Source organism: Epinephelus moara, chromosome 12 (genome assembly GCF_006386435.1).
Source record: "Epinephelus moara isolate mb chromosome 12, YSFRI_EMoa_1.0, whole genome shotgun sequence".
Taxonomy (NCBI): domain Eukaryota; kingdom Metazoa; phylum Chordata; class Actinopteri; order Perciformes; family Serranidae; genus Epinephelus; species Epinephelus moara.
The window spans coordinates 19,377,401-19,404,015 of NC_065517.1; the positions used below are offsets into that span (position 1 = coordinate 19,377,401).

General features: G+C 42.4%; 1 protein-coding gene across 1 annotated transcript; it reads right to left on the reverse strand.

Annotated features, from left to right (window-relative positions):
* Positions 1–2,669: 2,669 nt before the first annotated feature.
* Positions 2,670–26,300, reverse strand: gpr176 (G protein-coupled receptor 176). Its single transcript, XM_050057604.1, has 3 exons — positions 24,922–26,300; positions 11,800–12,052; positions 2,670–4,646 (listed from the first exon to the last, which is right to left on the reverse strand). The coding sequence occupies exons 1-3, from the start codon at positions 25,163–25,165 to the stop codon at positions 3,413–3,415; spliced, it is 1,731 nt and encodes a 576-aa protein (XP_049913561.1). The 5' UTR covers positions 25,166–26,300; the 3' UTR covers positions 2,670–3,412.
* Positions 26,301–26,615: the final 315 nt, after the last annotated feature.

A 26,615-nucleotide genomic window follows, 5' to 3' on the forward strand; every position in this document is an offset into this window, starting at 1 on the left:
TGACTATAAGAAACAAAGTAGAAGTAGAATGTGGTGATAGAGACGTGCTTATTTTTCTTGAGAGGCCACTATGTTTGAATAGTTGTTGTATTATTGTGGAATTTTGTATTATATGTTATATTTGTTGCATTTTAAATGTGTTTTGATTGGCTGCTACCTCGGCCAGGTCTCTCTTCTAAATGAGATTTTCAATAATGAACAAAATCAGCTACTACTTTTCAAGAGTTTATCACTTAAAAACTGAGGTAATTTGTCTGTGGCAACATAAGCAAACAACCCACCAGCTGTCACATCACAGTTTGATTCAACTGGTGCTAAATCCTGATTGGTACGCAGTGCATTGGTGTAATACATGACATGGAATGACCCAAGCTGTTTTAACGCTGGCATAAAATTTAGTGTTCATGTAGAATCATATCCGTCATGATCTTCTTTTAGCTGCCGACAGGGGAGAGAACGTAATTTTAATCCTTTTAGACCTAAGTGCAGCCTTCGACACTGTTGATCATGCCATTTTAATTGACCGTCTTGAAACCTGGGTTGGCATCAAGGACACTGCACTTAGCTGGCTTTATTCCTACCTTTTAGATAGAACTTTTGTGGTCACCATAGGTAATTACACATCCTCAAAAACTCAGATTACCTGTGGTGTACCGCAAGGTTCAATTTTAGGTCCAATTTTATTTTCTATTTATATGCTTCCGCTCGGTCAGATCATCCGCCGCCACAACGTGTCTTTCCATTGCTATGTGGACGACACACAGATATACCTCCCGCTGAGACCGGATGACCCAAGAAGCCTAGCTGCTGTGTTAGATTGTCTCAACGATATCAACTGTTGGATGGCTCAAAACTTCCTTCAACTCAATAACTCCAAATCTGAAATCATACTGTTCACTCCCCCAAACTCCACCAGTCCCATTGAAAATAGCCTTGGTCCCCTGTCCGTTAACATCAAATCCGCAGCCAGACACTTAGGAGTAATATTCGATCCAGACCTCAACTTCCAACCTCATATCAATAAAGTTGTCCAGTCCTGCTTCCATCAGTTAAGAACTATCTCCAAAATCAAACCCATGCTCCCACATTCTGACTTAGAAAAAATAATCCACGCATTCATCTTCTCCAGACTCGATTACTGTAACTCACTCCCCTCTGGCATAAACCATAAATCACTCTCCCGCCTCCAACTGGTCCAGAACGCAGCAGCTAGGCTTCTTACTGGTTTTAACAGATGGCATCACATCACCCCAATCCTGGCTTCCCTCCATTGGCTCCCTGTGCATTTTAGAATTGATTTTAGGATTTTACTGATCACTTTTTAAGCCCGTCTGGGTCTGGCCCTAAGTTACATAGCAGAAATGTCGACCCCATATGAGCCAGTACGCAGCCTTAGATCCTCGGGCAGGGCCCTCCTGGCCGTTCCAAAGTTGAGGCTTAAATCTAAAGGCAACCGCGCTTTTTCCATCAGGGCCCCTCGACTTTGGAACGACCTGCCTGAGGAGATAAGGCTTGCAGAATCAGTAACATCTTTTAAATCTCTTCTTAAAACCCATTTTTATAGACTTGCCTTTATGTGATGTCGTCTTTTTATTTATTCTTTTTGTTTATTCTTCTTTTTATTTATTTTTTATTTTTATGTTTGTCAAAGCACTTTGTAAACTTTTGTTTTAAAAGGTGCTATGTAAATAAAGTTATTATTATAGTAAGACTCTGATTGAGAAAAATGAGTCAATGAAGGCCTTTCACACTAGAAATGTCAGGTCTTTTGTGCAAATCAAAGTTCAATTATTTTTAAACTCACTCACTGTATATGTCTGTGTTATATTACTGCACTGTATCTCTGTTGTCAAGGTCTTAATGGTTCTGGGCGTAAATGATTGTTTGAGTAAGCCTTGAATCAAACCAGGTGGAAAATGAGAGCCAAGGCCGGAGTATTCTTTAACACCAGAGAAATCAATGGACTTCCTGTTTTCTTTCTGTGTGACACATTGCATTAGCAACAGCACTCTGGGCTCAGTGCTGTATATGTACCATAACAGCTACTGTATCAATAACCATTCTGACACAGTCATCACCAAAGCAGACACAAGAATAAACATATTACTCATTTCTTTCCTGCTTGTAAGTAGTAGCAATGGATACTGTTTCCACTCAGGCATGGCTGCACAATTTTGCCTGATAACGGCATAGATTCAGGTTCTCTGTAGACATAGCAGGGGATTGTGGGTAGCCCCCGAAGGGAGTTACGGCTTGACAAATATTTGAAGTGCAGCCCGGCTCTGTTTACCTCAGCCAGAGCTTCAGGTTGAGGCTGCTACTATTGAATAATGCATCACAAAGGAGACAGAGCCGACAGTATCAGAGTCGGAGAAATTTAAATTGAAAACCATGTCAGAGAGTTTCTGATGACATAAAAAAAATATGGTTGTATCTTGTATTTGCAGTCATTTGATTGAGCAATTGATTTTAGGGAAACCTGGGAGAAATCCATAAAACTGATCGAAGGGAGCTGCCCAACCTAGATTTTCCTCTCTTTCTTATTTGTGTTAAAACACACTGGTAATATTCTTCCTTTTTCTGTCTGTTTGATTGACATTGTGCTCCAGAAAAACAAGTCTAAACACGGTTAAACTCTGAAAATTTCACATTTTTATGACATGTATTTGCATACAGTACATCTGCATTTTTCATCTTTATCAAACCCACTCACATTTAAAGTACAAATGACAACATCTACCACATTAGAAGAAATATTCCAGAAGTCAGACAAAAAGGCCGGCAAAGGGCGAGTTAATCCCAAAAAGTGAAGTAAAACATGGTTACAAAAAACAGCCCCACAAAGGGTTACGTAAAAGGACCGACACTGAGATGTTTTCATTTACAGAGTGCAATCACAGCATAACCATTTTACAAAATGTTAGAGGTTCAATATCCTTGCTTGATTATTTGCTATGGAAATATTATTCAGTATCAGTGCATCTTTCGGGGTAATTGGATTTGTACAGTGTGTTCATTTAACTACCGATGCCGGCTCTAATCAAAACAGGGAGACTCAAATAGCCTTCTCAATAATCATGCAGCCTTTGCAGGAGTCTTTAATCAAATGATCAGTCTGAGTCGTGAAGTTGGACTGAGCAGACACATTTCTCACAGTATTGTAAATATTTAATATCAAATTGATTCTCATTCGGTAAGAAAACTGCAGCGCCTCAGGCGTCTACTTCTGTGCAGTAAAGTAAAAAACTGGACTTCTACAATAAGAAATTTGGAGAAAAGGGTTTAAATTAACTAAAAGAAACCAGGCGTCTCACTGAGAAGCTCCACACATCAATATCCTGCCATGGCATGCTCGACCTGCTCTGTACTGAGCCGTGTCCGCTGTCACAGATCAGAGGCCAGCAGGAGTAATTCACGGGTCCACAGTAGGGATGGTGCTGACCTTGTTGTTCCTGCTGATTCTCCGCTCAGGCCGCGGCCGTGGCAGTTTGGTCTGGATCAGCTCCTCGGGTGTATTGCCCAGCGGAGGCAGCAGCCTCTTCTTGCTGTTCCTGGTCTCTGGTAGCCACTGAGGCGGCAGCTCAAAGGGTCCAAAACCAAACTGCGTGGAGTCCTCAGCTTCTGTAGGTGTAGCCGGTGCCACCTGAGATGAAGAGGCGTAAACACATGTGTGCACCGGAGAGGCCCGGGGTGCTATGATTGAAGGAGGGCAGTCCTTGGTGATGACCAGCCCTCCTGTCCCCTGAACAGAGTCCTTTTTGGTGACCACCTCCCCTCTGAAGCTCCCCATTCTCGACCCACCCTTGTGTTCCTCTTTAGGCCCGGAGCAGCCTCCTGATACTTGAGAAGGGATTTCGTTCTCTACGTCCTCTTCCTCTCCTTCCTCCTCAGAGGGCCTGAAGATCTGTTGCTGGCCTATGTTAAACATCTCCAGGAGCTGGCTCCCAGAGCGGCCGGCTGTCTCCAGTCCCACCGGCTCCCCGATCACACCCTCTGCTCCTAACGAGGCCAGCCCCCCGGTGCTGACCACGTTACGGCGGCTGTAACGTCTGTGAATCCTGGCCAGCAGTTCCAGCCAGCTGTGACGCGCTGACCGGTTAACAGTCAGAAACAAAAGAGGGTTTGTGAGCAGGGACACCTTTGGGAGCCAGAGTGCTGTCAGATACAGTGAGATAGGGAGCTCTTTCGTGTCTGCCAGAATGGTGCGATACACCACCAATGCTCCATAGGGGGCGCTGCAGGCTGAGAAAGCCAGCACCACAGCCAGCAGAGTGGCGTGCAGCTCAGCCTCTCTCTGGGACACATACGGGATGGAGATGCTGTTCTGGGGAGTCCGCAGCGCTGCGATTATGACCTTCTTCTTCTGGCTGGCACTGAGTGCTCTGCGGATCAGCAGCATGAAGAGGAAAACCAGCGCGAGGGGGAGGATCACCGTGGTGACGTTGTAGATCAACACGTACACCATGTGGCCCAGGGAGCGGGCGTGGTCGTCGGAGCAGGACGAGGTGACGTACACATCCGTCACGTTGGTCACAGCGAACACAGGAAGGCTCACTACCGTCGCGTGGACCCAGATGTAGATGACCAGATCGCGGGATCTTGCATCAGAGATTTTCCTCTCTAACGGGTACAGCACAGAGTAATATCTAGACACACAAAGACAAATTATTAGCAGAAAGACTCACATGTGGGCCTTTTTTAGGAAGACATTGAGCGTGAGGTATTAACATGCATCTTGAGCAATCCAATTACAAGAGTACTGCGCTACATTCAAGAGTAAAACCACCAAGACGCATTGTGATCTGATCATTTAAACCACTTGCGGTGGTCTGAGACACATTTGACTACATAGCTTTTGTAGTGTAAATGCTAATGCATCCTGTTGCATGGACTATATCATCGGTGCAGGACATGATGCTTGTTTTGATGACAGCACGCTAATGCTCTATAACTTTCACATTTTAGAATGAGCTCTGTAAAGTCTTGGGCAACCGTCCATCGTTTTGTCCTATGGAAGGAGACGTGTTGAATTCTGCTGGACCAACACAATCGCTAACATGAGTAGTGAGCACGCTAGCTGACGCACACTATCAGGGGAGGCAAATCAAACATGCATGTTTGGGGCGCCTCAAAAAAACGTGGAAAAAGGAGCCCTCGATGGCCACTCTCGTTGGCACATTTTACAATGACAGCCATAAACCCTCTTGAACATCTCATAAAGGCACTATACAGTGCACCTCCACTGCCCCAAAAACTCTAAGTGGGGACCCTAAAGAGTGTGTGTAAACTGTGTGAAAGTGAAGGTGTGGCGACCGGAGCAGAGAGCATGGAGTTAAACGCATCATTGCAGTGTGTGAACAGTTTAGAGTTTTTGTCAGTGAATAAATGCTATAACTCCTCAAGACCTGAGTCAAGCTCCCATGTCTTTGGTGAGGGGCTTTGATGAGCCTCCTTGCCTTGGGCCCCCCAGAATCTGGGGTCGTCACTGCATGCTAGCAAGCAGCTAGCAAGTGTGTGGACGTAAAAACTGTGTGACTTTCTACTGTAAGTGACAGGCAGTAACGAAATCTGACCACAAGCAGTCAGCTGGAGACGCATGATAGACACAGGCGTGAACCGCAATGTGTCTCTACTGTCCACTTCTGTTCGGATCACAGAAACACATGCTAATACCAGGTGTACAATAAACTTAAAGAAGGTGAATTCCATTTCATTGCTTCAGTGTCAGAATCCTGGTATTGTACTTGCTGGCTCCTTGTTAACACTGCCATGGCTCACTGGGACATGTGAATACATCTGAGCTATCGTTAATATAATAATAACGCCTGTGCTTTTCTCTCTGTGTCTGCAGTTAAAAATGCCTGTTGTCTGACTGCAGTGTTGTCTGAATGCAGTCGTGCTGACACGCTTGACTAAAATCCCTCATTAAATGACTCACATGGAAATACAAATAAACAGAGTGGAAATTAGAAGTGGATGCTCCTAAAATACCCACATCCATAACAGAAGCTACAGCATCCTGTTCTGAAAATAAATTTCTGCTATTTTTAGCAGACGTGTAGTTAATCATGTAAGTTAAGTGAAATGATGACCCTCTTACCGAAAGTAGAGCTTCGAGTGGTTTTACTGGAAAGACTATTATATAAGCTGAAATGCTGACTAAAAGGAACAAAGTGCAGTAGTTTCTTTAGTCTAATCTGTAGACCCCAAATCTTTCCTGCAGCCTCTTAATATATTTTCATTGCATTACAGGGGGCTTATTAAAGCTGTGGTAGGCAGTTTTATTTTGGAATTAGTGAGTAAAAATCCCATAATAAATTTTGAGCATATTGTAATTTACCGGTCTGAAAGAAAACCAGACTTCTGCACTTTCTCTTGGCTCTGTTTTCAGGCTTAGACTTTGGCCAATCACAGGTCATTTCAGAGAGAGGATGTTCCTACTGGCTGTTTCACAAATGCAGATGCACATGCACATCCCTTCAGTGAAAGTGTGATTCATTAGAGAAGAATCCTGCAGATAAAGTTGCTGTTCCAACATCGGCAATAAGTGCCTACACTGCAAGCAACCCAAATATGGAAGACAAAAAGTGAGTCTTAAAGAAAGTCTGACGATAAACGATGAAAAAAACATGAGTCAACAGAAAATGGAGAACCATACAGGGGTGGTGAGGGGTGATGCTGAACAACTTCCTGTTTTTCTTTCCCAACTTTGATAATTTCTGATCTATCTGTGAGGTCATTAACATATATATGTATATCTTTAAGGAATAGTATCCTTACATTTAATTTGATTAATTTTTCTTGTTGTTTTGATTTTTGTTCGTTGCCTCTTTAATTATGTTTTTGGAAAAGTATCTTTGTCCTTTTACTTTTTCTTTTTAAAATAATATTTTCAAATGCATGACTGGAGACCTGACACATTTTTGGAACTGCTCCTGCACTGTAATTTGAGCATCTGTAAATAAAAGCAAATCTTTGCACAAAAAAACCCCAACATGTCAATGTTAGCAAAGCATTTCTGAGATGCTCTGAAAATGTTGCTAATAGTTTAGCCTTATGCTAACTGTAGCCAAAGGCTCACAGCTGCAGCTTTGCAGCTTCAAGTTGACGTTTATGTAGCTAACGTTAGCTGGAGCCTGAAATCACAGTGTGTCCTCCAACTCACCCCCCGCCGCTACAGACCACCTCACTGTGAGAAGAGTGGGCAGCAGCTCTAGAGATGGACCCCCAGTCAGCGGCCACAGCTACACGAATCCAGCCAGCACATACCCAAGCTCTAACTCCCCACCAGATCAGCAAACTTTCTGTTGCTGCCATTACACAGATATGACCAGACGCTACCGCCAGCCACCAGCTAGCTGTAACACCCGGTACTGGGGTTTGCACAAGCAACTAAAGCTTCTGTCTGAGGGTTAGTCTCCTGAGCTGCTGCCTGTCTCCTCCAGGCGAAGCAGTCACCACCAGCAGGGAGTAAGATGGAGGGACCATGTGGTGGCTAGCTGGCTAATTTGCATCTCATTCGTGAGACATTCGTGATTCCAGATTTCTGCATTCTCCAGCTTTAATGCAATTTGACAGTGCTAGATTGTTAGGTATTTTTTCTAAAAAAAAAAAAAAAAAAAAAAAAAAAAAAAAAAAAAAAGGAACACAATATGTGGTTAAGTAAAATACTTTAAACATGAAATTCTGGGGACTGAATTGGACCTCTGAAATAATGCTNAAAAAAAAAAAAAAAAAAAAGGAACACAATATGTGGTTAAGTAAAATACTTTAAACATGAAATTCTGGGGACTGAATTGGACCTCTGAAATAATGCTATAAACCAAAATAAATGGCTGCAACATAATGTCCTGTAAACTGGTTTAAAGAAAGACCCTGGGCGCTGTGTTCTGTGGTGTATTAACCGAAGTTGAAGATGATTTTAATGCACACCCACAAACACATCAGAAGATCTCTTCATATCCCCCTTACAGATAATAGTATGTAGATTGTCTCTCATGTTGTTGTCCTTAAATAAAAAAACAAAACAAAACAAATGGCGTGAAGGACTTGCTTATTTCCCTGGATTGCCTCCTCATCATTACACGCTGTACGTATGAGTGTGTGTGTGTACATGAGCCGATAACTGCTGCAGTTCTCAGCCCTCCTGTATATACACAGCCTCGACTGCCCTCCTTGAGAATAAATAATTCATCCGTTTGATAGCATTCTGACTGTATTAGTTGCTATGGAGGCAAAATAATCTTTGTAGCAGTGAAACCAAGGCTGAGGTGAGGCTGCAACAATACATGATCTGACTGCAATCTCCATAAAAAATAAATGAAACCCACACTTAAATGTGTTACTGCTGAGGAAGTCCTGCGTGTTTTTTATTTATGGAGAATGAGGCTTAATAGTGTTGTAGCCTGAATATACTGCTGTAATCTAATATACAGTATGTGTTTGGCACATACATAATTTCTAGACTGATACAGTTTGAGGAAACTGCAGGATTTAATTACATGCTAATGTTATGAATTAAAGATCCAGAATGAGGGGACTTCTGTGCTTCTAACTCACAACAGCAGGGAGTTCACATATGCTAATGTGAGGGGTTAGAGCGAACTTTGTGTGTTCTCAGTTAGTGGTATCACTGCTATCAGCAGCCAGAGCTGACAGATATTAATTTAAGTGTAGCATGTGGTTAAAACAAACAATAAACAAAAACATTTTGGTAATGCAGGGATGGTTTAAAGTAAGTTTCCTTCTAAATACTGAACATGTCCATATGTAGGCTACGCTAGGCCTATACAATATATATTATTTATCCTCCTTTGCAGAATGGACTGCTCTGGAAAAGAGGAATAGTTTACAGATGGTTGTTGGTTAGGAGGAGGAGTTGACAGCGTTAGAAAGAACAACTCACTCTCCGAAAAAAACCCACATAGGTCAACTGTTTCAGCAGCTTACAACATCTACTTACATTTATTGTAAGGAGACACCCATTAATTACCTGTATTCATTTTTACAGGAGCAGAGAAGGAAGTGATGTAAGGTAGCATGAAAAGCAACGAAGTCCATGTAATATCAAAGAAGTCCCTATGGGGTGGGTGGGAATGGGTCAAACAAACACAGGACTTTCACACAAGAGACCAGTGCTCACATCCCAAAGTCGACTTTGTTTCCTTTTAATAACGTAGCTTTGTATACAAGTATGTGTAGCATGCTATGCTAGTGACCTGAGTAACAGAAGTTCTAACTTGGTTTTTCTGAAACTTTACCCCGCAGTTTTATTGCCTAAACCTAATTGGGTAGTTTGGAGCAGAACTGGGTCCATTTCATGACATCAGTACATGTTAGAAACTGCGCCCATGGGAACAATAATATATGTTGTTTGGGGCTGGTTATATAAGTTGTTTTGTCAGTCAGTGGAAATTGACCTGTCCTGTGGTTTAGGTATGAGGGAGCGTAGGTAGACTGTGAACTTATTTTCCCATAGTGCACTTTTAACAGCATGTCGTCAATCCAGAAGTCTGCCATTTTGGAGATACTGGACGCAACTGTTCCTTTTTAGATTTCATTTCAATTTTTTTGGCTTTTACTGCCTTTATTACAGTGCAGCTAAAGAATGACAGGAAAGGGGGAAAGAGAATGGGGATGACACGCAGCAAAGAACCACAGGTTGAAGCTGAACTCGGGCCGCTGCAAGGGACATAGCCCACATGGGGCGGACACTCTACTTGCTGAGCTAGAAGCTGCCCCTCTGTTCCTGATTATTGTTGCTCAAAAGGTCAATTTTTGCTTTGGTTGTACTTATTGGTCATACAGAGAAAAGCACTTGGAGTACGACAGACTGCCAAATGTTATTACAACTCAGGGAGAAGACTAAAAAAAAATTGTCTGCGGAAAAAAGGCATTTGTGGTTGGCCAAACTAAGGGGCCATACACATGCCGCATTTTTTGCACCCTCAGATTCATTGTTTTCAATGAAGATGCATGGCAGGCATGCTCAAACGCCAGAGTGACGTCGTTGCATGTCATTGCTGTCCACCAGCACCTATTTTTCAGGGCATGACTGCTGCACCCTGAGATAAACCTGGTTAAACTTTTGGAACTCAGCGGCATGCATTGAATGTCATGTGATGACGACCAACCAATCACAGCAGACAGATAACTTTCCCTTCTTCTGTAAATATCAGTCTGTGGTCAATATGGAAAAGCTGATCATGTTAGTGCAGGGCTACACAGAGCTTTACGTCTGTCCCATGGAGGATAGGCCCACACACTTATAAACAGCACCTGGAAGAAGATCAGCTCTGCACTCAGGATTTCAGGTAAATGTGCTTGTTAAAGTTGCTTAGTAACCTCAGACGCAACCTTGAAAGCTGGCTAGAAAAAGGCACAAAAGTAGCACCCAGCACCGACCTCGCATTTTCCAAACAGTTAAAGACGCGGCATGTGTACGGCCCCTAAACCAGGAGTTCAGGGCAAGAATCTTGTTAACATTGAGTTTTTTCAGCGCATTTTTATCCAGTAAGTAAAATATTAATAACAACAACTCTCTCAGCTATTCTGATCTCATTTCATAGGATACTAAAGTCATAGCCTACAAGACTTAAAGAGTTTGTTATTGACTAGTGCTAGCTTGTTAGTAGTTAGCCAGCTGCAGCTAATATGTCTGTGTTGGTGCTTTGAAAAACGTCTGATGTAGTTTTGACTTAATATTCTTAGGTGTAAGGCGAGAATTTAAATGAATTCAATTTAATTTAATTAGGGATTAGTATTCTCCCATTAGAAAGCTGCAGTGTCGAGAAGGCTCTGAATACTTAGACAGTATCCTTAAGAGATATAATTACAGAAAATTTAAAAGAACAGTTAAATGAATAAACAAAATATGAAACTGTGATTTTTTTTAAAAATATTTGGTTAGTGGCTAAACATACATTTTAATCACTGTGTTTCTAAACTTACAGCTCTCTGAGTGGGGGCAATTGAAGTAGTAACAGTGCTAGTAAAATTACTATTTCAGTTATTGATAGTAATACAAATATACTGTTTAAGAAAAGTTTAATTTGACGGAGAAAGCTACGAATAAAATGCAAGATGTTTAGTCGAGGTAAATCTATAGCTTCCAGATCCATAAGAGCATCATTAGCATTAACTTACATTGTGAAAAGTGGTGTGTGTGTGTGTGTGTGTGTGTGTGTGTGTGTGTGTGTGTGTGGGCAGCAGCAGCCATCTCAGGCTGCTTTTGGCTGCAGCTTTTAGCGCTGCGGGGGGCCTGGGACACGGCCGCTCAGCGTGGCGTACACATGCTCCATCGATTGCAGCCCCCCCAATTCCCTCTCATCCACGCCACAGGGTGCCGATGGAGATTGAAAAAAAAAAGAAGACTTTTTTCCCTTCAACAAAACAATCTTTCAGAGTTAAGTCCCAGTTTGATGTTGATGTGCAGCATGGATGTTTGTACTTCTGTCAGGAAGAGAAAAAACTCTGCCAAGCAATGTATTGGTAAACTGATCAGAGAATCAATCCGAACCATCCACTTCTCTCAAGTGGCGCTTTCAAAAAAAAGTGAGTGGGACGTACCCACTAGCCTTTTTCAAACACATATTTCAAAGTCAGTGGTTCTGGCTGCTGAAGTGAGCAAAAAACAAAACATGGCTCTCGTCCTACTCAGGGACAGAGTGCTCTTTATACTGGTTCTGTAAGAGGTGGATTTTAATTCCAGTTGCTAGCCACAATGATCTATGACTAAAACATGTATCATCTCCATCTACTTTACCTAAACTGGAAATGCTTTTTGTTTTCTGAACTGACCTGTCTAGTGCGATGGCGCTGAAACTGAGCACAGTGACGGAGCAGAAGAGCTTGTGGAGGAACTTGATGGTCTTGCAGAGCAGCAGAGTGTGAAGCCACCAGCAGCAGCGAGGGCTGGCTCCCAGGGCCACGTCGAAGGGGACGCACAGCAGGCCGGCACAGATACCCGAGCACGCCAGGTTCTTGATAAATCGGTTGGTCACGGATTTGAAGACGTTTGTGCAGCAGGTGCACCACAACACTGTGGCATTTCCTGTGGGGAGGAGTGATAAGGAGGAGTTTTAATATATTTTTTAACTTGTAACCAACTGTGAAAAAGGAGCAAAATCAGTATTGCTGCTGTAACTTTTGCCACCTTTATTCTACTGGCATTGTCTTCACCTGTCTAACTGAATATAACTAAAGGTAGAAACCCCTCAAAGTTGGAGGAAACTTCTCTGAACCCTCGTGGGAATGTAACTTTTAACTAAAATATTTATAAGGTCGAGTCTCTGGGTTTTTCTGCATCCTCTTGTCGTGCTTGTTTACGTTTAGGTTTCTCTGAGCACTTCATTTTCCTCCCACAGTCCAGAATAAAAATAGTAGGGTCGTCTGGAGACTCTAAATTACCCATTGGTATGTGAGACGGGTGACAGTCTGTTTGATCTATGTGAGTTAGCACAGATGGTTAGATAATTTATCCATCATATCTACCTCACGTCCACCCAGCACAGAGACTGGGACTGAATAAAATGAGGAGTAAAAGGATTGCATGGATTGAGGAGTAAGAAATAAAACTTTAACCATGCCTATACATAATATAGACATTAGATCCAAGCTCCGTCACATATCAACGTTTGGTCATGGACTTTCCACGTTCAAATACTACTCGAAAGGTACCCTGGGTGCATTAGACTCACAAGTCAGTCTTTAGATGCTTTGCTTAACTAAAGACTGATGTCTTTAGTTAAGCAAAGCTTAAAAATGTCTTCTCCCTGATTTTGTGTTTAGATGGGCGGATACAATTTCAGAGTTTAAAAAAACTCCCTACGTTGCAGAACCAATAGTAAATCTGCAGGGCGGTCCTTCGGTGGCTCGCTGAACTCTTGTGCTTGTAAACATGGTCCCACTAGAAACACTTCTAGCGGTACAAAATGGCTCAGCTGCGCTCGCAGAGAACGCCGTCAAAGTTAGCGGATGTTTGTCGCGTTTGCGGCGACAAATTCTCACCAACTAAAAGAAACAAACATAAACTTTCACAAGGCCATGACTCATGACTATAGAGGGAATCGCCTTGTTGTTTACAAATACTTCTGGGTAGAAAACCAGCAGAGCTTGTTTGTAAAGTCTATAAACACAATGATTGAACAAACATTACTATTTCTGTGTGCACGTTTGGCTGGGCTAACCGTTAGCTGTTTGCCCTGTTTGCCCTGTTAGCCGTTAGCAGTGTCTGTAATAGGTAATAACTCATTAAACGGTCCGTGAAAAAAATATCTTTTCCAGCAGATATCTTAGTTACAACATGATTGAGCTAGCAAAGCAGTTTTGTGTTGCTATGTGTGGTATTTATTCAGTTTTGGGAAATCACGATGTCTAGAAAGCATCAGTGGCTGCAGCTAACAGGGACAGCAAACAGCAGCAGCAAAGCTAACATCAGGACGTCATCTGTTAAAAGCCTCCCGTAGTCGGATACGACATGAAACTACTCCAGTTAGCTCAATCATGTTGTAACTAAGACATCCGCTGGAAAAAAAATATTTTCTTCACGGATGAGCACACGTTTGATAAAACGGAGTTAAATCTCTCGGCATCCATTTTCAAGCTCTCTGTGTGTTTGTTTCCTTGCGGACGAGAAAAGGGGGAGCGCACATTTCCGAGAAGGCGTGTCCTTTTCAAAAATGCAAGAGGCGTTGCTTTGTTGCCGGCCGTTTTCGCCGGTGTGTTAAACACACTTTAGAAAGGAGTGTCCCCAGACTATCAGAAGGCGGAGATCTCTGATTGTCTGGTGGCGAGACTATGGGTCCATTGGTTATTGAAGTTCTGGGATAATGTGTCAACGCAGTAACAGAATCTTGGTTCATATTTTATCATGCTTCATAGTTTTATCATTTACTGACCATTTCCCATTCTACTTTTTTTCAGCCTCCACTTTTACAATACAGAAAATAGCATGACACCCATTTCCTGTTTACAAATTTTTGCATCACACAGAAATAGAATCTTGGTTTATTTTTGATCAGCATTTTGGGAGAAAGAGAGACAGAGGGGGGCAGGTTGCTATCTGCTTCTACACTCTTTGCGTCATAAATGGGGAAGTACAGTCTGTAGTTCAAGTTAAAGCTCTGGAGCCAGCGAAAATCTGCCAAATGACGCATTTCGATTAGAGCTGAGGGATGAGCAGGAAGATCTGGCCCTGGGCAAGTTGGAGGGAAGTTTAGCAAAGTTCATTTACATGTACTACCCATTTTGTTGTGATACAAAGCTTGTTAGAAATCAGTGAAGTATTACTTTAAGGCCAAGACTACCTAATAATTTAAATTTTGGCACCACATAGCAAGACAACAATAATACACGTTCACTGTTGTTTAACAATCAAAGATGCAAAAATTCAGAGGAAAAGACATTTGGAAATTAAAATTTTTGCTGCTTCAGTTTATGGAATCTGAGAAGCTCCAAACATTTGATATGTGTCTGAAGGAATTAGGTCATGTTTTACATTTAGAGGAAAATCAGATTCATCCTGTGAAACAGAGAGGGACTCTTCAAGTTGTTTATGATGCAAACTGCAGAGATCAGTGTCTTCTTGCAGGGAGAAACATATTTTGGACCTGTGGACATAAAATTCAGAGTCACAGTTTCAATGTGTTTTTGTTTTTTTGGTTTTTTAAAAAAAAAAAAGAAGAAGAAGAAAAGAAGCAGAGGGACAGTGTGTACTCCTGCATCCTGCATAGACCTGATGGCACAGAGACCATCCAGGTATCTCGTCATGGAAAAGCCTTCCACTCTGTGTCACCAAGTCCCATCTATAATATGTTTTTATCAATGCAAATAAGGATTATTCTTAAGGGGGATCTACGCCAATTTTCAAAGTTCATACATGTTATTCCTATGGTCTAATTTATGATGTAACTGGGTTTAAAGTATGGAGCTCCTCCAAAGACAGTGAAGTGGGAAAGATGTCCTAGATGACACTGAGAGCACGCAGGGGAACGTTCTGAGTGTATGGGAACATTTTCTGTTTCAGCACTGAGAACACTACAATAGAGTAAAGCTCCTTTGGGTAGAAAAAAGGAAATGACGAGCCTGATGGGAGCCTGATTTTGGGAGGGTTCACAAGATCAGGCTCCCATACATTGTCTAGGGAGCAGCTCCAGACTTTATACTTGATGACATCACAAGTTTGAGACTTAAGGCCAAAACACAGCCCCACACTGACTTTACGCCAGTGTCCTATTTCCAGCATTAAATGCATTTTCCCCCACTCACTCTCTGCTTGTACATACCGGCTCCCATAGCAGCTCTTTTTCTCTGCTCCTATGGCAGCTTGACTCCTCTCCTCACCATGGATGCAAAGAGAACACTGTAGCTGTTGCTGTGTCTTATGTGCGACAAAGACGGGATGAGGAGAGACTCTTTGTTGAGGTCAAGAAATATCCTGAGCTAAACGACCCACAGTCCCTTCATTATAAAAACAATGGCCAAAAAGATATTGCCTGGCGAGTCATAGCTCTGGAGATCGACTCTTCAGGTGAGAAACCAAGTATAATTAGGGGTTGTCCACAAACGATTTTAAGTTAACGCAGAGGTGAAAGAAGTACAGATCTGTCAGTAAAAAAATATTGATTGCACTTTCTTCAGCAGTGGAAATAACATACTGGAATTCTTAATTTAGGTGGTGCTCCTCTTTAAGTCTTAAATTGTGAAGACTGCTTTGTAACAATCCAAAGAAATATTTGATTATGTGTTGCATCTTTGCACACAAATAATCAAACCAGATTTTTACCCTGAGCAGCAGATAAATGTCAGAGCTCTTCGCAGGGCAGAGAAATCAATTAAACCTAAACCGCTCACAATCAGGTCAAAGCAACTGTGGCATTTATATGTTAAGATCCCTCCAGAATTCGGAGCAACGAGCCAGCAATGAATGTTAATTAGGTTTAAAAAGGTGAACCGAAATACTCCCCGTTGCGCGCTGTATGATGTCAGGTCACACAGGGATATGTGTGATACCAGCCTCTCCAAATGTAATTACCCACAGAGTGTTAGCTGGTCGCTCGTTGTCAGAGACGGAGCAAGATGTTCTCTGGCGAGGGAAACTGTGTTATTTTATCCCGAGGTTATTTGTTTCTGATGTCTGTAAATGTTCACGACACAGTCGGTCTGAGAGAGACACACGCGCTCGCCGTCGATTCAAAGCAAAATATCTACGGCTCGCAAAGAAAAATATAAAAGCTATCAGAGCAGGGTTTGATATAAAAACAATTATTTTGGATTAGGTTGTTGAAATGTGGCCTGAGAGGTTTTAGATGGAGCTGGAGGAAGCTGTTCTGAGGGGAACATTGTGTGCTTTGCTGCTGGTGGTGTGACTGTGCAGGATTCAGAGCAGCACGCTGGAGTATTTTGGGGAAACCCTAATGTGGCTGTGATTAATGCTCAGCCTCTGCATTCTGTGAAGCTGACTCACACGGGATAATGAAATTAGCACAGACAATGCATCATTACGTAGAGGAGCAGAAAATATTTGTGCAGATTCCGACATGTACAGACGTCATTGATATTTAAAATTCTGTTTCTTGTGGCTAATGATGAAGCTAATGATAGGCTGTCACCTCTTCAAAAGAAGGAGAGAAACAGGAATGATGCAACACACTCCAATCTAAATGGCAAATAAATTGTCCTTTGTTACTGCCTTCAAAAACAACCCATTAGTGTTCTCTGATCTGCACCGCTGTTAGAAGCACAACATCATTACCAAGGGCTGGCCTTTCAAAACTGGTAGTACGTTGTTAGGGACATACTGTGGTCACGGTTATAAGAAAACGATATTGACTGGTGATGGGAAACAAGATGCAAACAGCAGGCATCTGTATCAAACATGTTTTGCATCCACTCTGACCTCCTTCCTACAGGTTTTCTGGTGTTACGACAAAGTCACGCTGCTTCCATCTTTACTTCTGAGCGCCAAAAGTCATAATTTGCATGGTCAATAGAGGTCCTGTAGGTAAACATCAGTCATTTCAGTCCTATTACCCCCCTGGAACGTCAATATCAGAAGATTCTACAAAGCCCCAGATAATCTTCAGTGCCATTGTTATGGAAATTCTTGCTTTCTACAATATCTTCTGCCCAGCAACCTGATGGCAACTGTGGTATGGTTTGGGTTAAGGACAAATTGTGGCTATGGCAAAAGATTTATGGTTAAGGTATCGTCACAGAAAGGCACCTAAAACACTTGTGGTCGGGAAACGATAATGGATGCCAGGGGCGTTAATATACAGTGCAGGCAGTGTGGGTGCACTGGGGCCCGTGGGGTTCGGGGGGCATTGTGAATGATTCAGATTGCCACCTTGGAACTACATCTTTGTTCAAAGAAAAACTCACATTTAATTAAAATCGCTGTCATGATTGTCTGTCCTTCTTTTCTTGAATTAATCCATGAATTAACTATACACACACACACACACACACACATATATATATCTAAAACTGCAATAGCCCCTTTTACACTGACAGATTTTCCGCAAATGTTGGGCCGTTTTGCCGGCAAGCTGAGAGCATTTATACACACAGAGCCAGATTGGCGAGTTGATCCGAGGCGCCCAATTTTCTGCCTCATAGGGTAGTCATATTGGCGGAACCCTTTTAGTTTAAACAGACCGAGGCGGCCTTCCGCAACGGGAGGGGCTGTTGAAGACTTGTGGGAGGAGCTGTTGATGACGCCGCACGTGCGAGCCACTGGCGGTGGATAAACAGGAAACAGCTGACAGCAGGAATTAGTGAGCAGCTAGTAGCAAGAGGGAAACGCAAACCTGACAGACACTGTAAAGATGAGCAACTGGGGAGACAAGGAATTGCGCACCCTCCTTGTCCTCGCAAATGAAGAGGCCATAACCGTCAGATGACGGGGACAGTGAAGAACGGGCCGACTTACGAGAGAATCGCCAAAGGACTGACCAGCCGCGGCTTCCCTCCCACGTCACTGTTTACGTCACACGCTGAGCTACACGTTTTGTTACTTGCTCACGCCCCCCATTGCCCTGAAAAAGGCGCATTCTGTATAAACAAAAGTAGGTAGGAGGCATTTTAAAGGCCAGTCACAATAGTGTGCACTGGGCCCATGGTAACGCCACTGATGGATACAGTATATAAACACAACTGAGAGTCTGCAGCCCAGTTACCAGAGTAAAATGTTGGCATTGCACATTCTGTAAACTACAGATATTTCATCCCGTTCTCATTCTGAACTCGTCAAATACCGCCACTTTGTCAGTGATATGGCCATTAGATACTGACGCACAAAGGCACCTTTCGCAGCGTTATTAAACACATCGGCTGGCAGCTGTTTGTAAAGCCACCGATAATAAAGTAATATAAGGAGCTGGAAAGTCCCTAGAGGCGGGTATTTTTAAATGTGTATGTAAACTTGATTTGATTTAAATGAAAAGTGATGGATTATAGGATAAATAGGGTTCATCATCTGGGAATGTTTATACAAAATTTCATGTCACAATTGAATCAAAAAATAACTAATTTTTAATTTAATAATTTCAGACATGGCAAATTAAAACTGGATTTAATCCCTGATCATTTTCATTTTCTTTTTTTTTTCTTTTTTATGGCATCTTCACCTTTATTTGCAAGGCAGAGTGGTAAAGGGGGAAAGAAAGAGGGATGTGACCTGCAACAAACATCCCAAGGATGGAGCCAAATCTGGGATGTTCAGTTATGTGGCATGTGCTGTAACCACTCAGCCACCAAGGCTCTCCAGTCCCTGATCATTTCCAGGGTTTACAGATCACAGGAGGTAGTATTAGTACAAGGAGGCTCTTGAGAGGAGCGGAGTCTAACTTGAGAACAGCTGCAACGGTGTGATGTCACACCCTCCCAGTGGTTGCAGTTAAAGTGATATATAGTATGTGGGATCACAGTTCCAACACAATATTTAGTTTGAGAAAAACACGTTCTGTTATGCACATTTAAAATCATTTCCCACCTAAACAAAAAAACAAACACGACCAAAGAGGGATTTCATTCATTTCTTTCAGATGCTAATTAACGAGTTTCTTTATATATGAGTCATTTCATTGTTATTAAGTGACAAGTATAGACGAACATTACATAAGTGAGACATTAAGTGCTTATCGAGAACATCTATAATAATAAATGAATAGTGCAGCAGATTTTAAACCCAGGGTAACACGGTGCTTCACATAACTGTAACTACCTAATAAAATTGTTATCTTTACTCTTTTATACTCTGAGCTTTTCGTCATCGTCTGTAAAATCACTTTGTCCTTTGTGCCTGAAATACTCACCTGCCACTTGAGGAACACCTTGGCAACGGTACTCACGGCAGCCAATTGGGAGAAAGAGCAAACACTAAACATGATTGCTTTTTCCTCCTAACAAATGGCAGCCCAACTACAGGTAGCAGCATCACACACACACACACACCACCCCACCCCACCCCCCCACCCCACCCCAAAATACAAAATGCTTTGTTTGTCTGCTTCACACACGTGAAGGTAAGTTGTGTCGTCATCCCTGCGCTGGTGTTAATAATCTGCTGTGAGCTGTGAAACAAGAATCGTACAGGTGTCTAAACATAGTAGCTGTACAAATTCAGAGTGTGAAACATCTTTAACACCCTTAACACCCTCTTAGTTGCATCTCTGTGGTGTTATAAGTCCTTTAGTTTCGAAGGGAGATTTATTTATGAATGGTAAACAACAAAGGAGGGTACTGTAAGTCCTCACAGACGGTAATATTAGCTGGTGCCATGCACACTGTGGCTGTAGCTTTATCTGGAAAAAGTGATGACTATCTGCTAATTAATAGGAACGTAATACACTTGAAAGAATTATTAATTTTGGGAAAGACAGATAGATGAGGAAATCAATATATTGCTCTTGTCTGTGCCTTAAAGGTACACTGTACAGGACTGAAAATAAAAAAACAATGTATAGACTGAATCATAACCCTGCACATAAAATGTAATGCCACTGAGCAAACGCTGCCTCAATTTAACCACCTAAAAAAGAAATCATCATCAGTTTAAGCGGACTCTATATATAGAATATTTTCACTGCTTTACCTTGCTGTCAGACTGCTCTTAACGCCAGGGAACTGAAGCTGTTATCTCAAAGCCACCAGACTCCACTGACAATAACAGTATTTTTAACTAGGACCACTGTGTTTAAATATATGATTTTTAAATGCGCCAATAGAAATAAACAAGTTTGACGATTTTACATATCTACACAATTGTAATCAAGTGCCAGTTGTCTGCCAGTAAATGACTGTTATTAGCGCAGCGTCACAGTGCTTCAGTCTATGGACTCATACAAAGGTAATCCCTCTCAATCATCACTTATAATCCACTCCATCCTTCCGAAGAAATGGCTGAAAAACTATTTTAAAGACAAGACTGGTCACATTCATAGGCATCTCCTCGACGGTGGTGTTGTAGAATGTCTCAATGTCTCTCAGGGTTCACTTGTTGTCTTCGATATTCATGTTGAACTACTCCCTTTCTGCTGAAGGCGGTTTATTTATCTGCAGAAACTGACTATGTCCATTTTTTTCTACAGTCTATAGCAGAGACTGCCCTCCACTTGTATATATATTTTTTTCTTATTTCTCTCTGTCTGGGATGTTCCTCAGCACTGAGAGCACGTGAGGTCATGACTTTCTAAAAAAGAAGGTATCAGACCGTAAACACCATGCATCTAAAGCCCCTTTTACACTGCCAGATTTTCAGCTAATGTTGGGCCGTTTTGCCGGCAAGCTGCAAGCGTTTAGACACACAGAGCCGGATTGGCGAGTTGATCCAAGGTGCCCAATTTTCCGCCTCGGAGGGTAGTCATATTGGCGGAACCCTTTTGGTTTAAAAAGAACGAGGCGCCCTTCCGCCAACGGGAGGAGCTGTTGATGACTTGTGGGAGGAGCTGTTGATGACGCCGCATGTGCGAGCCACTGGCGGTGGATAAACAGAAACTCCCTGATTTTGTATTTATACTGCCAATGCTGAAAAAAGACTGATTGGTCTTTCCTGCAAATTTGCACAATTCCTGTTTAAAAAGGGCTTAAGAGAAAGCTACCAAATTTGCAGATACAGTGTCAAATAAAAAACAATGCAAATAAAGCCAACAAGACTGAATCTGGGATTGGATTTCACTTTCACTTTCACTGGCGATACTGTTTACAATCAGTAACCGACGATTCCTGCATAGTATACCTTTAAGTACAGAAGAGACTGTTGGCCTGTCTCAGCTCCAAGACTGGAAGCAGGGGGAAACAGCTAACCTATAGCACCCAGTCAATACTCCCAAACCTCACTAATTACTTATTAAACCTTTTATCAGTACACACACAAGAAGATAAAAATAATAATATCCATAGTTAGTGTATTACCTACAGTACAGGTCTGTCAGAACGAGAAACAGCAGAAGTGATGAAACAGACGCTAAGCAACCTCCTGCTGTTGACAGAGTTAAGTGTATGCTATATCGAGAGTATTAACCCTGTTACTTTTCTGTCAGATGGCCTGTTGCAAGGAGAAAGCCGTTTATGGCTTTAGAATTCTATCCAGTCTATTCTCTCTTCAAAGCCACCAAACTCCATTGCCAAAAACAGTGATTTTGGCTCACTGAACACAGAGGCTACCAAAGCCTACCACTGCTTTGATCAGTTAGTTCCTTTGTGTTACTGTGCCACTTCAGTGATTCTGAACTAACCACTTTAAACACCAAAGTCACATGATAACAAATAAAAAATAAAATAAATAAAAATAACTGATCGAGGCAGCGGTAGACCAGCAGCTCCTGTGTTCTGCAATGTTAAATCACTGTTTTTCTCAATGAGGTCTGGCATTGAAGAAAGCAATATAACGGTTTCTGTTTCCCATCTGACATCTGTCTGAAGGAAAGGTAAAGCAGTGAAAATACTCTTAATACAGCATACACTTTTTTAGGCGGCTAAAATACGTTTTAATACTGACCCCATCGACCGCAGTACATTGATTAGCTTTTGTGTCAGTAGTCCAGCCTGCTTCTCCAAACTGAAAGTGTGCCGACCACCATCTACTGTAGGTAATACACTGACTATACATAAGTACATCATACAATCTACCTTAAAAAATCCGAGCTATCCCTTTAAAGGATAGTTACATGATGTAACTATTGTGGAGTAAAAGAGGGAAAACTTATAAATAATAATAATGTGAGGTTAACACCAACACAAAGTGCACATACTAACAACACTGCCAACCATCCACATCAGTGCTACAATCTAATGAGCCCTAGTTGTTGCTGAGTCCTTTTATGTGTAGTTAATGTAACATAAGGTCACATTTTCTTTTCTCTCCTACACATCTCTGCGTGTGTCACGGACAAGGAAAGTAAGCAATCATCTGTAGCCTATTATTTCTTTTTCATGCCCGTGCGTCATTTATCAAAGATGCAACATGAACTGATACGACACTTGCAAGAAAATTGCTGGCATCTTTTAGTCACTCACGCAGATTTCCTTCTAGAGATGGAAAGAAATTAAACCATCCCACACATCAGGGCAACATAAATGCCTACTTGTGTGTCCCTGATAATAAGTGCTGTCTGATGACGTGTCCTGGCTTCTATCACAGTACAAAACCTTTTTTTTTAAATATCTTAAAAAGCGGCTTGAGAGTCGTGAACACAAATTCTCTCTGGGGTTAATTTGTGTATTCACAGTCATGCCGAGTAAATTACATTTTCCCCCTTTGTTTTTGCTGTACAGGTGGAATGAAACGACTCTCCAGCTTTTCAATGGGTGTTAAAATGGCGACTCTCCCTAAAATTGATTCAGCCATTTGATGCATTTCATATTTTGTGTATTCAGCGACAATACTTTTGCGTCACAGACTCTGTGTGAAAAGGGCCAACCCTTATTATTATCATTATTTCTGTTCATATTTTACATATACTTGCAGACCAAATCAGTCTGTCTGCGAGTGTTCTTCTTGATGCTACCACCTGGGGGCGCCAACGTCAGACATTTTCAAATTCTACTCATGAGTTAAACATTTGCTACAAAATACTGCATTTTTTAATGCTTTATGTATTTCTTGTACTCCAGTGGTGCGTTCAAACACTGTGGGAGCTTCTGCCTTTAAGACAGCAGCCTCTTTTAAGCCTCTTATAGTACATTTTTTGGGTGCATGTAGATGGGGCTGTTTGAAAAGGAAAACAGATGTAGCCTATGACATGTTTTCTTAGCCATAAACACACAGACATAAAAACAGCAGGCAGTTTGAGCCGTGCTGCTGAGAGTCAATTTTTGTGCGGCCATTCATGTCATGCTTCCCTGACCCTGCCACTTTGCACTGCACAGCAGGAGGTGGTACTGAGTCAGAGCAGTAGCCATTTGGTCGTTTTCTGCTGTTTCTGGGGTCAGTTTCGCCATAGTCACCCTGTCATTGAGTCTGTACTTTTCCAAACAGCACTATCAATCATGGCTGAGTGTGTTTTTGTGCAGCGAGGAGACTAGGAGGATGCTACAGTAGCATTTGTGACAAATAACACATTTATATGCGACGCTCATTTTAAGCAGGAGGATTCTGGTTTTTTGGCTGCCAGTAAGATGGAGGGGATGTCAAATTTTGTGATGCACTGGTGCAGTCCATCACTTCACACGGCTCCTTCCTCACTCCCATCAGCAGCAGCAGCAGCAGCAGGCTGCTCTTCTATTGGCACAAACACGGGTATTTGTCACAGAGCCAGCACAGATTCAGCTTAAAGGAAGCTCAGAATGTGTACGGTATGTTGTTGCTGCTAATATTTGCCAATTTCATGGTGAAATAGGTAGCTAACACCTGTCAGGGTTACCGCCAGTGCCAGTATCTCCTTGGGCTGCAAAGAAACAGTCACTGTGATACAACAAGGCACCAGACACACATTATAAGATCTGCTTAAGTCTGTGTTTGCTTCTTGTTTTCTGTTTCACATCCTATACTCACAAATCTGACCCATAGTCAGACACCTCTCAGTCTTGGGATGTCACACAGCATTTTACTCTAAAGTGTAAGAGCATGGTTGCTGACAGTAATCTTTTCAAATGACCAAAGAACTGGCATGTGTCTTCACATTGAGTCTGAGTGGGTACAGCCTGAACCATGTAAGCATTATCAAAACGGAGTGTTGCCACCTGTCAAAGGCAAAGTGGGGTAAAGCACACCCCACCCTGCAACATCAGGAAACATACTTGCATCCTACACCATGATGTGCAGTGAAGTCTGAAAATTTGAGGTGACCGACACTGATATGTAACATGTTTTTTGGAGTTGAAGTGGCTGTTGGGTTACAGTGTTTGCAATTTAACAAAGAAATAGTAACATTAGTATTGTAACACTGTAGTAAAACTCTCGGATGTGGCTACAAGAGATTAATTTCTAGCAGTATGTACTGAGCAATGGTTTAAATGGGGAATGCCAGGAAATCTGAGGGGGGGAAACAGACTGCTCTTTTTAGCACTTTGACACCATCTTATTCTTGAAATTGGTTTTCTTTTTAATGTTTTTGTTCATGTTTTTAGTGTCTATGTACAGTATGTGTAAGACCTGCATGCATTAGGCTGTAAAGATGACTGAAAGTGAATGGAATCCAATTCTAGCTCTATTATGATTTCACATTTTGGTTTAGAAGACACCAAACTGCTTGAGATTCAAGTCTTTAAGTCTTTATTTTTGCATACATGGTGTCCCCATAAGGTTCCCTTGACCCAGATTTGGGAATCAAACTGTTAAAGCTCATGAAAAACATGAAATCATCAGTGTTTTAATGGAGTATTTGTATACAATATTTGGAGGGTTTCATGTCTGCAAGAGGTATTTTGGGGGCCCTTTTTTTGTCAAGCATGCACAATATGTACATTTGCATGACTTACCGAGCAGCGAACCTATGAGGATGAGAACCTGGAGGGTGGTGGTGAAGTCCCTGTATGCTTGCTCTCGGATGAGGCGCTGCTGCTGCTCACCAAGCCCGGTCCCCTCGGCAGCCGGGCTGCTGTCCCACCGGGTCGGCGGGCTGGAAGCGTTCAGGAGATCCAGCCAGAGGTTGGCTGCTGCTGCTGCTGCTGTGAAATTGGCTGCACCGTCTCCGACCGTCGCAGCCCGGCTCCCACTATCCATGTCGGCTCAGCCCGCGATCCTGACGCTTTTTGAAGACGGCTGGCGGGATGTCAGCAGCCAGCATTGGAGAAGCTTCTCTGTGGGGATGATGGTGATGATGCCTTAAAAATAGTGGGGATGAATATCTAAAAAACACAGCTTGCATGCAGGGATATCAGTGAAGATGTGACACAGGCAGGTAATGCGCGCAGCTGCCAGCAGTGAGAGGATGTTTTGTCAGTGAATATGTCTGGAAAAAACATGGTGAGATGATCATACATCAAAAATAGCAGGCTGGATGACCCAGAATCCCCCAATTGCGGATGCATGGCAGAAATCAGTCAGTGAAATCCGTGCGCAGTGAGGTCCATTGGATGCGCCTCTCTGACACCCAGTGCTCCTAAAACCACAGCGGGTGGCGAAGTGTCCGCCCCGGGGAGGAAGCCTGCAGCGCCGGGAACACACTGGCATCACCTCCGGGAAAAATATTGTGTCTGTCAGGTCTGGTACTCAGGCTGCTGCCGCTGCCAATCGCACGGTCAGAGGCTGTTAATTGGTAGACTGACTGGTGTGGGGAGCCTGCGAGTGAATATCTCACAGCGTGAGGTGCAAGACTGGAGAGGAAGAGCCCCTCCTCTTCATCTAGCACCAAGAAACTCCACTGAATCTTATGAATGACAAGCAGGTGATGAAGGGGAGTGTGGCCGAATTACATACTGATCAGATGGGTAAACATCCTGTCACCCAAACACACTTAAATCAGCCATAGTTTAAAAAACAAGTTATCCTCAAACACTTATGTATACATTTTTATAATAATAAAGCAAACTATCAATCTGTTGTCAACCCCAAAAGGTTTTCAGATATTCAAAGGTAACCACAGGGTTTAACCTCAACAACAACCCTGCTGTTGTTTTGCCAAGGCTGTTCTCTCACAGGAGCTTGTGACATTCCTCTTTGGTTTGCTGAAAATACCAAAACAGGAGAAGGCATGCTCCAGTAGGACAAAACAGTTTTCTATAATTTGCTTTATGTGTTAATTAGTAACAGTGAATCTATTTGTGTTCTCTTTTGTGTGAGGCGGCGAGGGATCCCCGAGGAGGTGCTCATTTGTGGACTCACTGTGGAGAAAAGCTCAGGATCAATGCATGAATATTACTTATTCATACATTTCAATGAAAACACTGTAAAATAAACCTCTGTGGAGAAACACTAGGAGTCCTCCTGGAAACAAAAGGAAGCAGAGGATAAAAAAAAACCTTCAGTCCGAGCATTTATATTTGTTGAATGAGAGCACATTACAGATGCCTGACATTCTGTGCTTTAGTAAGATGTCATGCGTGTCCGCACCAGCTTCTGTAAAGACACGCTTCACACAGGCTGAGAGAGATGTCAGTGTCAGAGACGCCCTTCTCTGATGCAGACTACATTGTTAATAAAATCCCTGAGAGGCAACCTTACATCATCAAAG

Bases quoted from the DNA above. Each gene is read 5' to 3' on its own strand.
- gpr176 (XM_050057604.1), bottom strand. From the start codon at position 25,165: ATGGATAGTGGGAGCCGGGCTGCGACGGTCGGAGACGGTGCAGCCAAT. The intron at 12,053-24,921 runs GTAAGTCATGCA...TCCTCCCCACAG, and splicing joins CCTCATAGGTTCGCTGCTCG to GAAATGCCACAGTGTTGTGG. The intron at 4,647-11,799 runs GTCAGTTCAGAA...TTGTGTGTCTAG, and splicing joins AGCGCCATCGCACTAGACAG to ATATTACTCTGTGCTGTACC.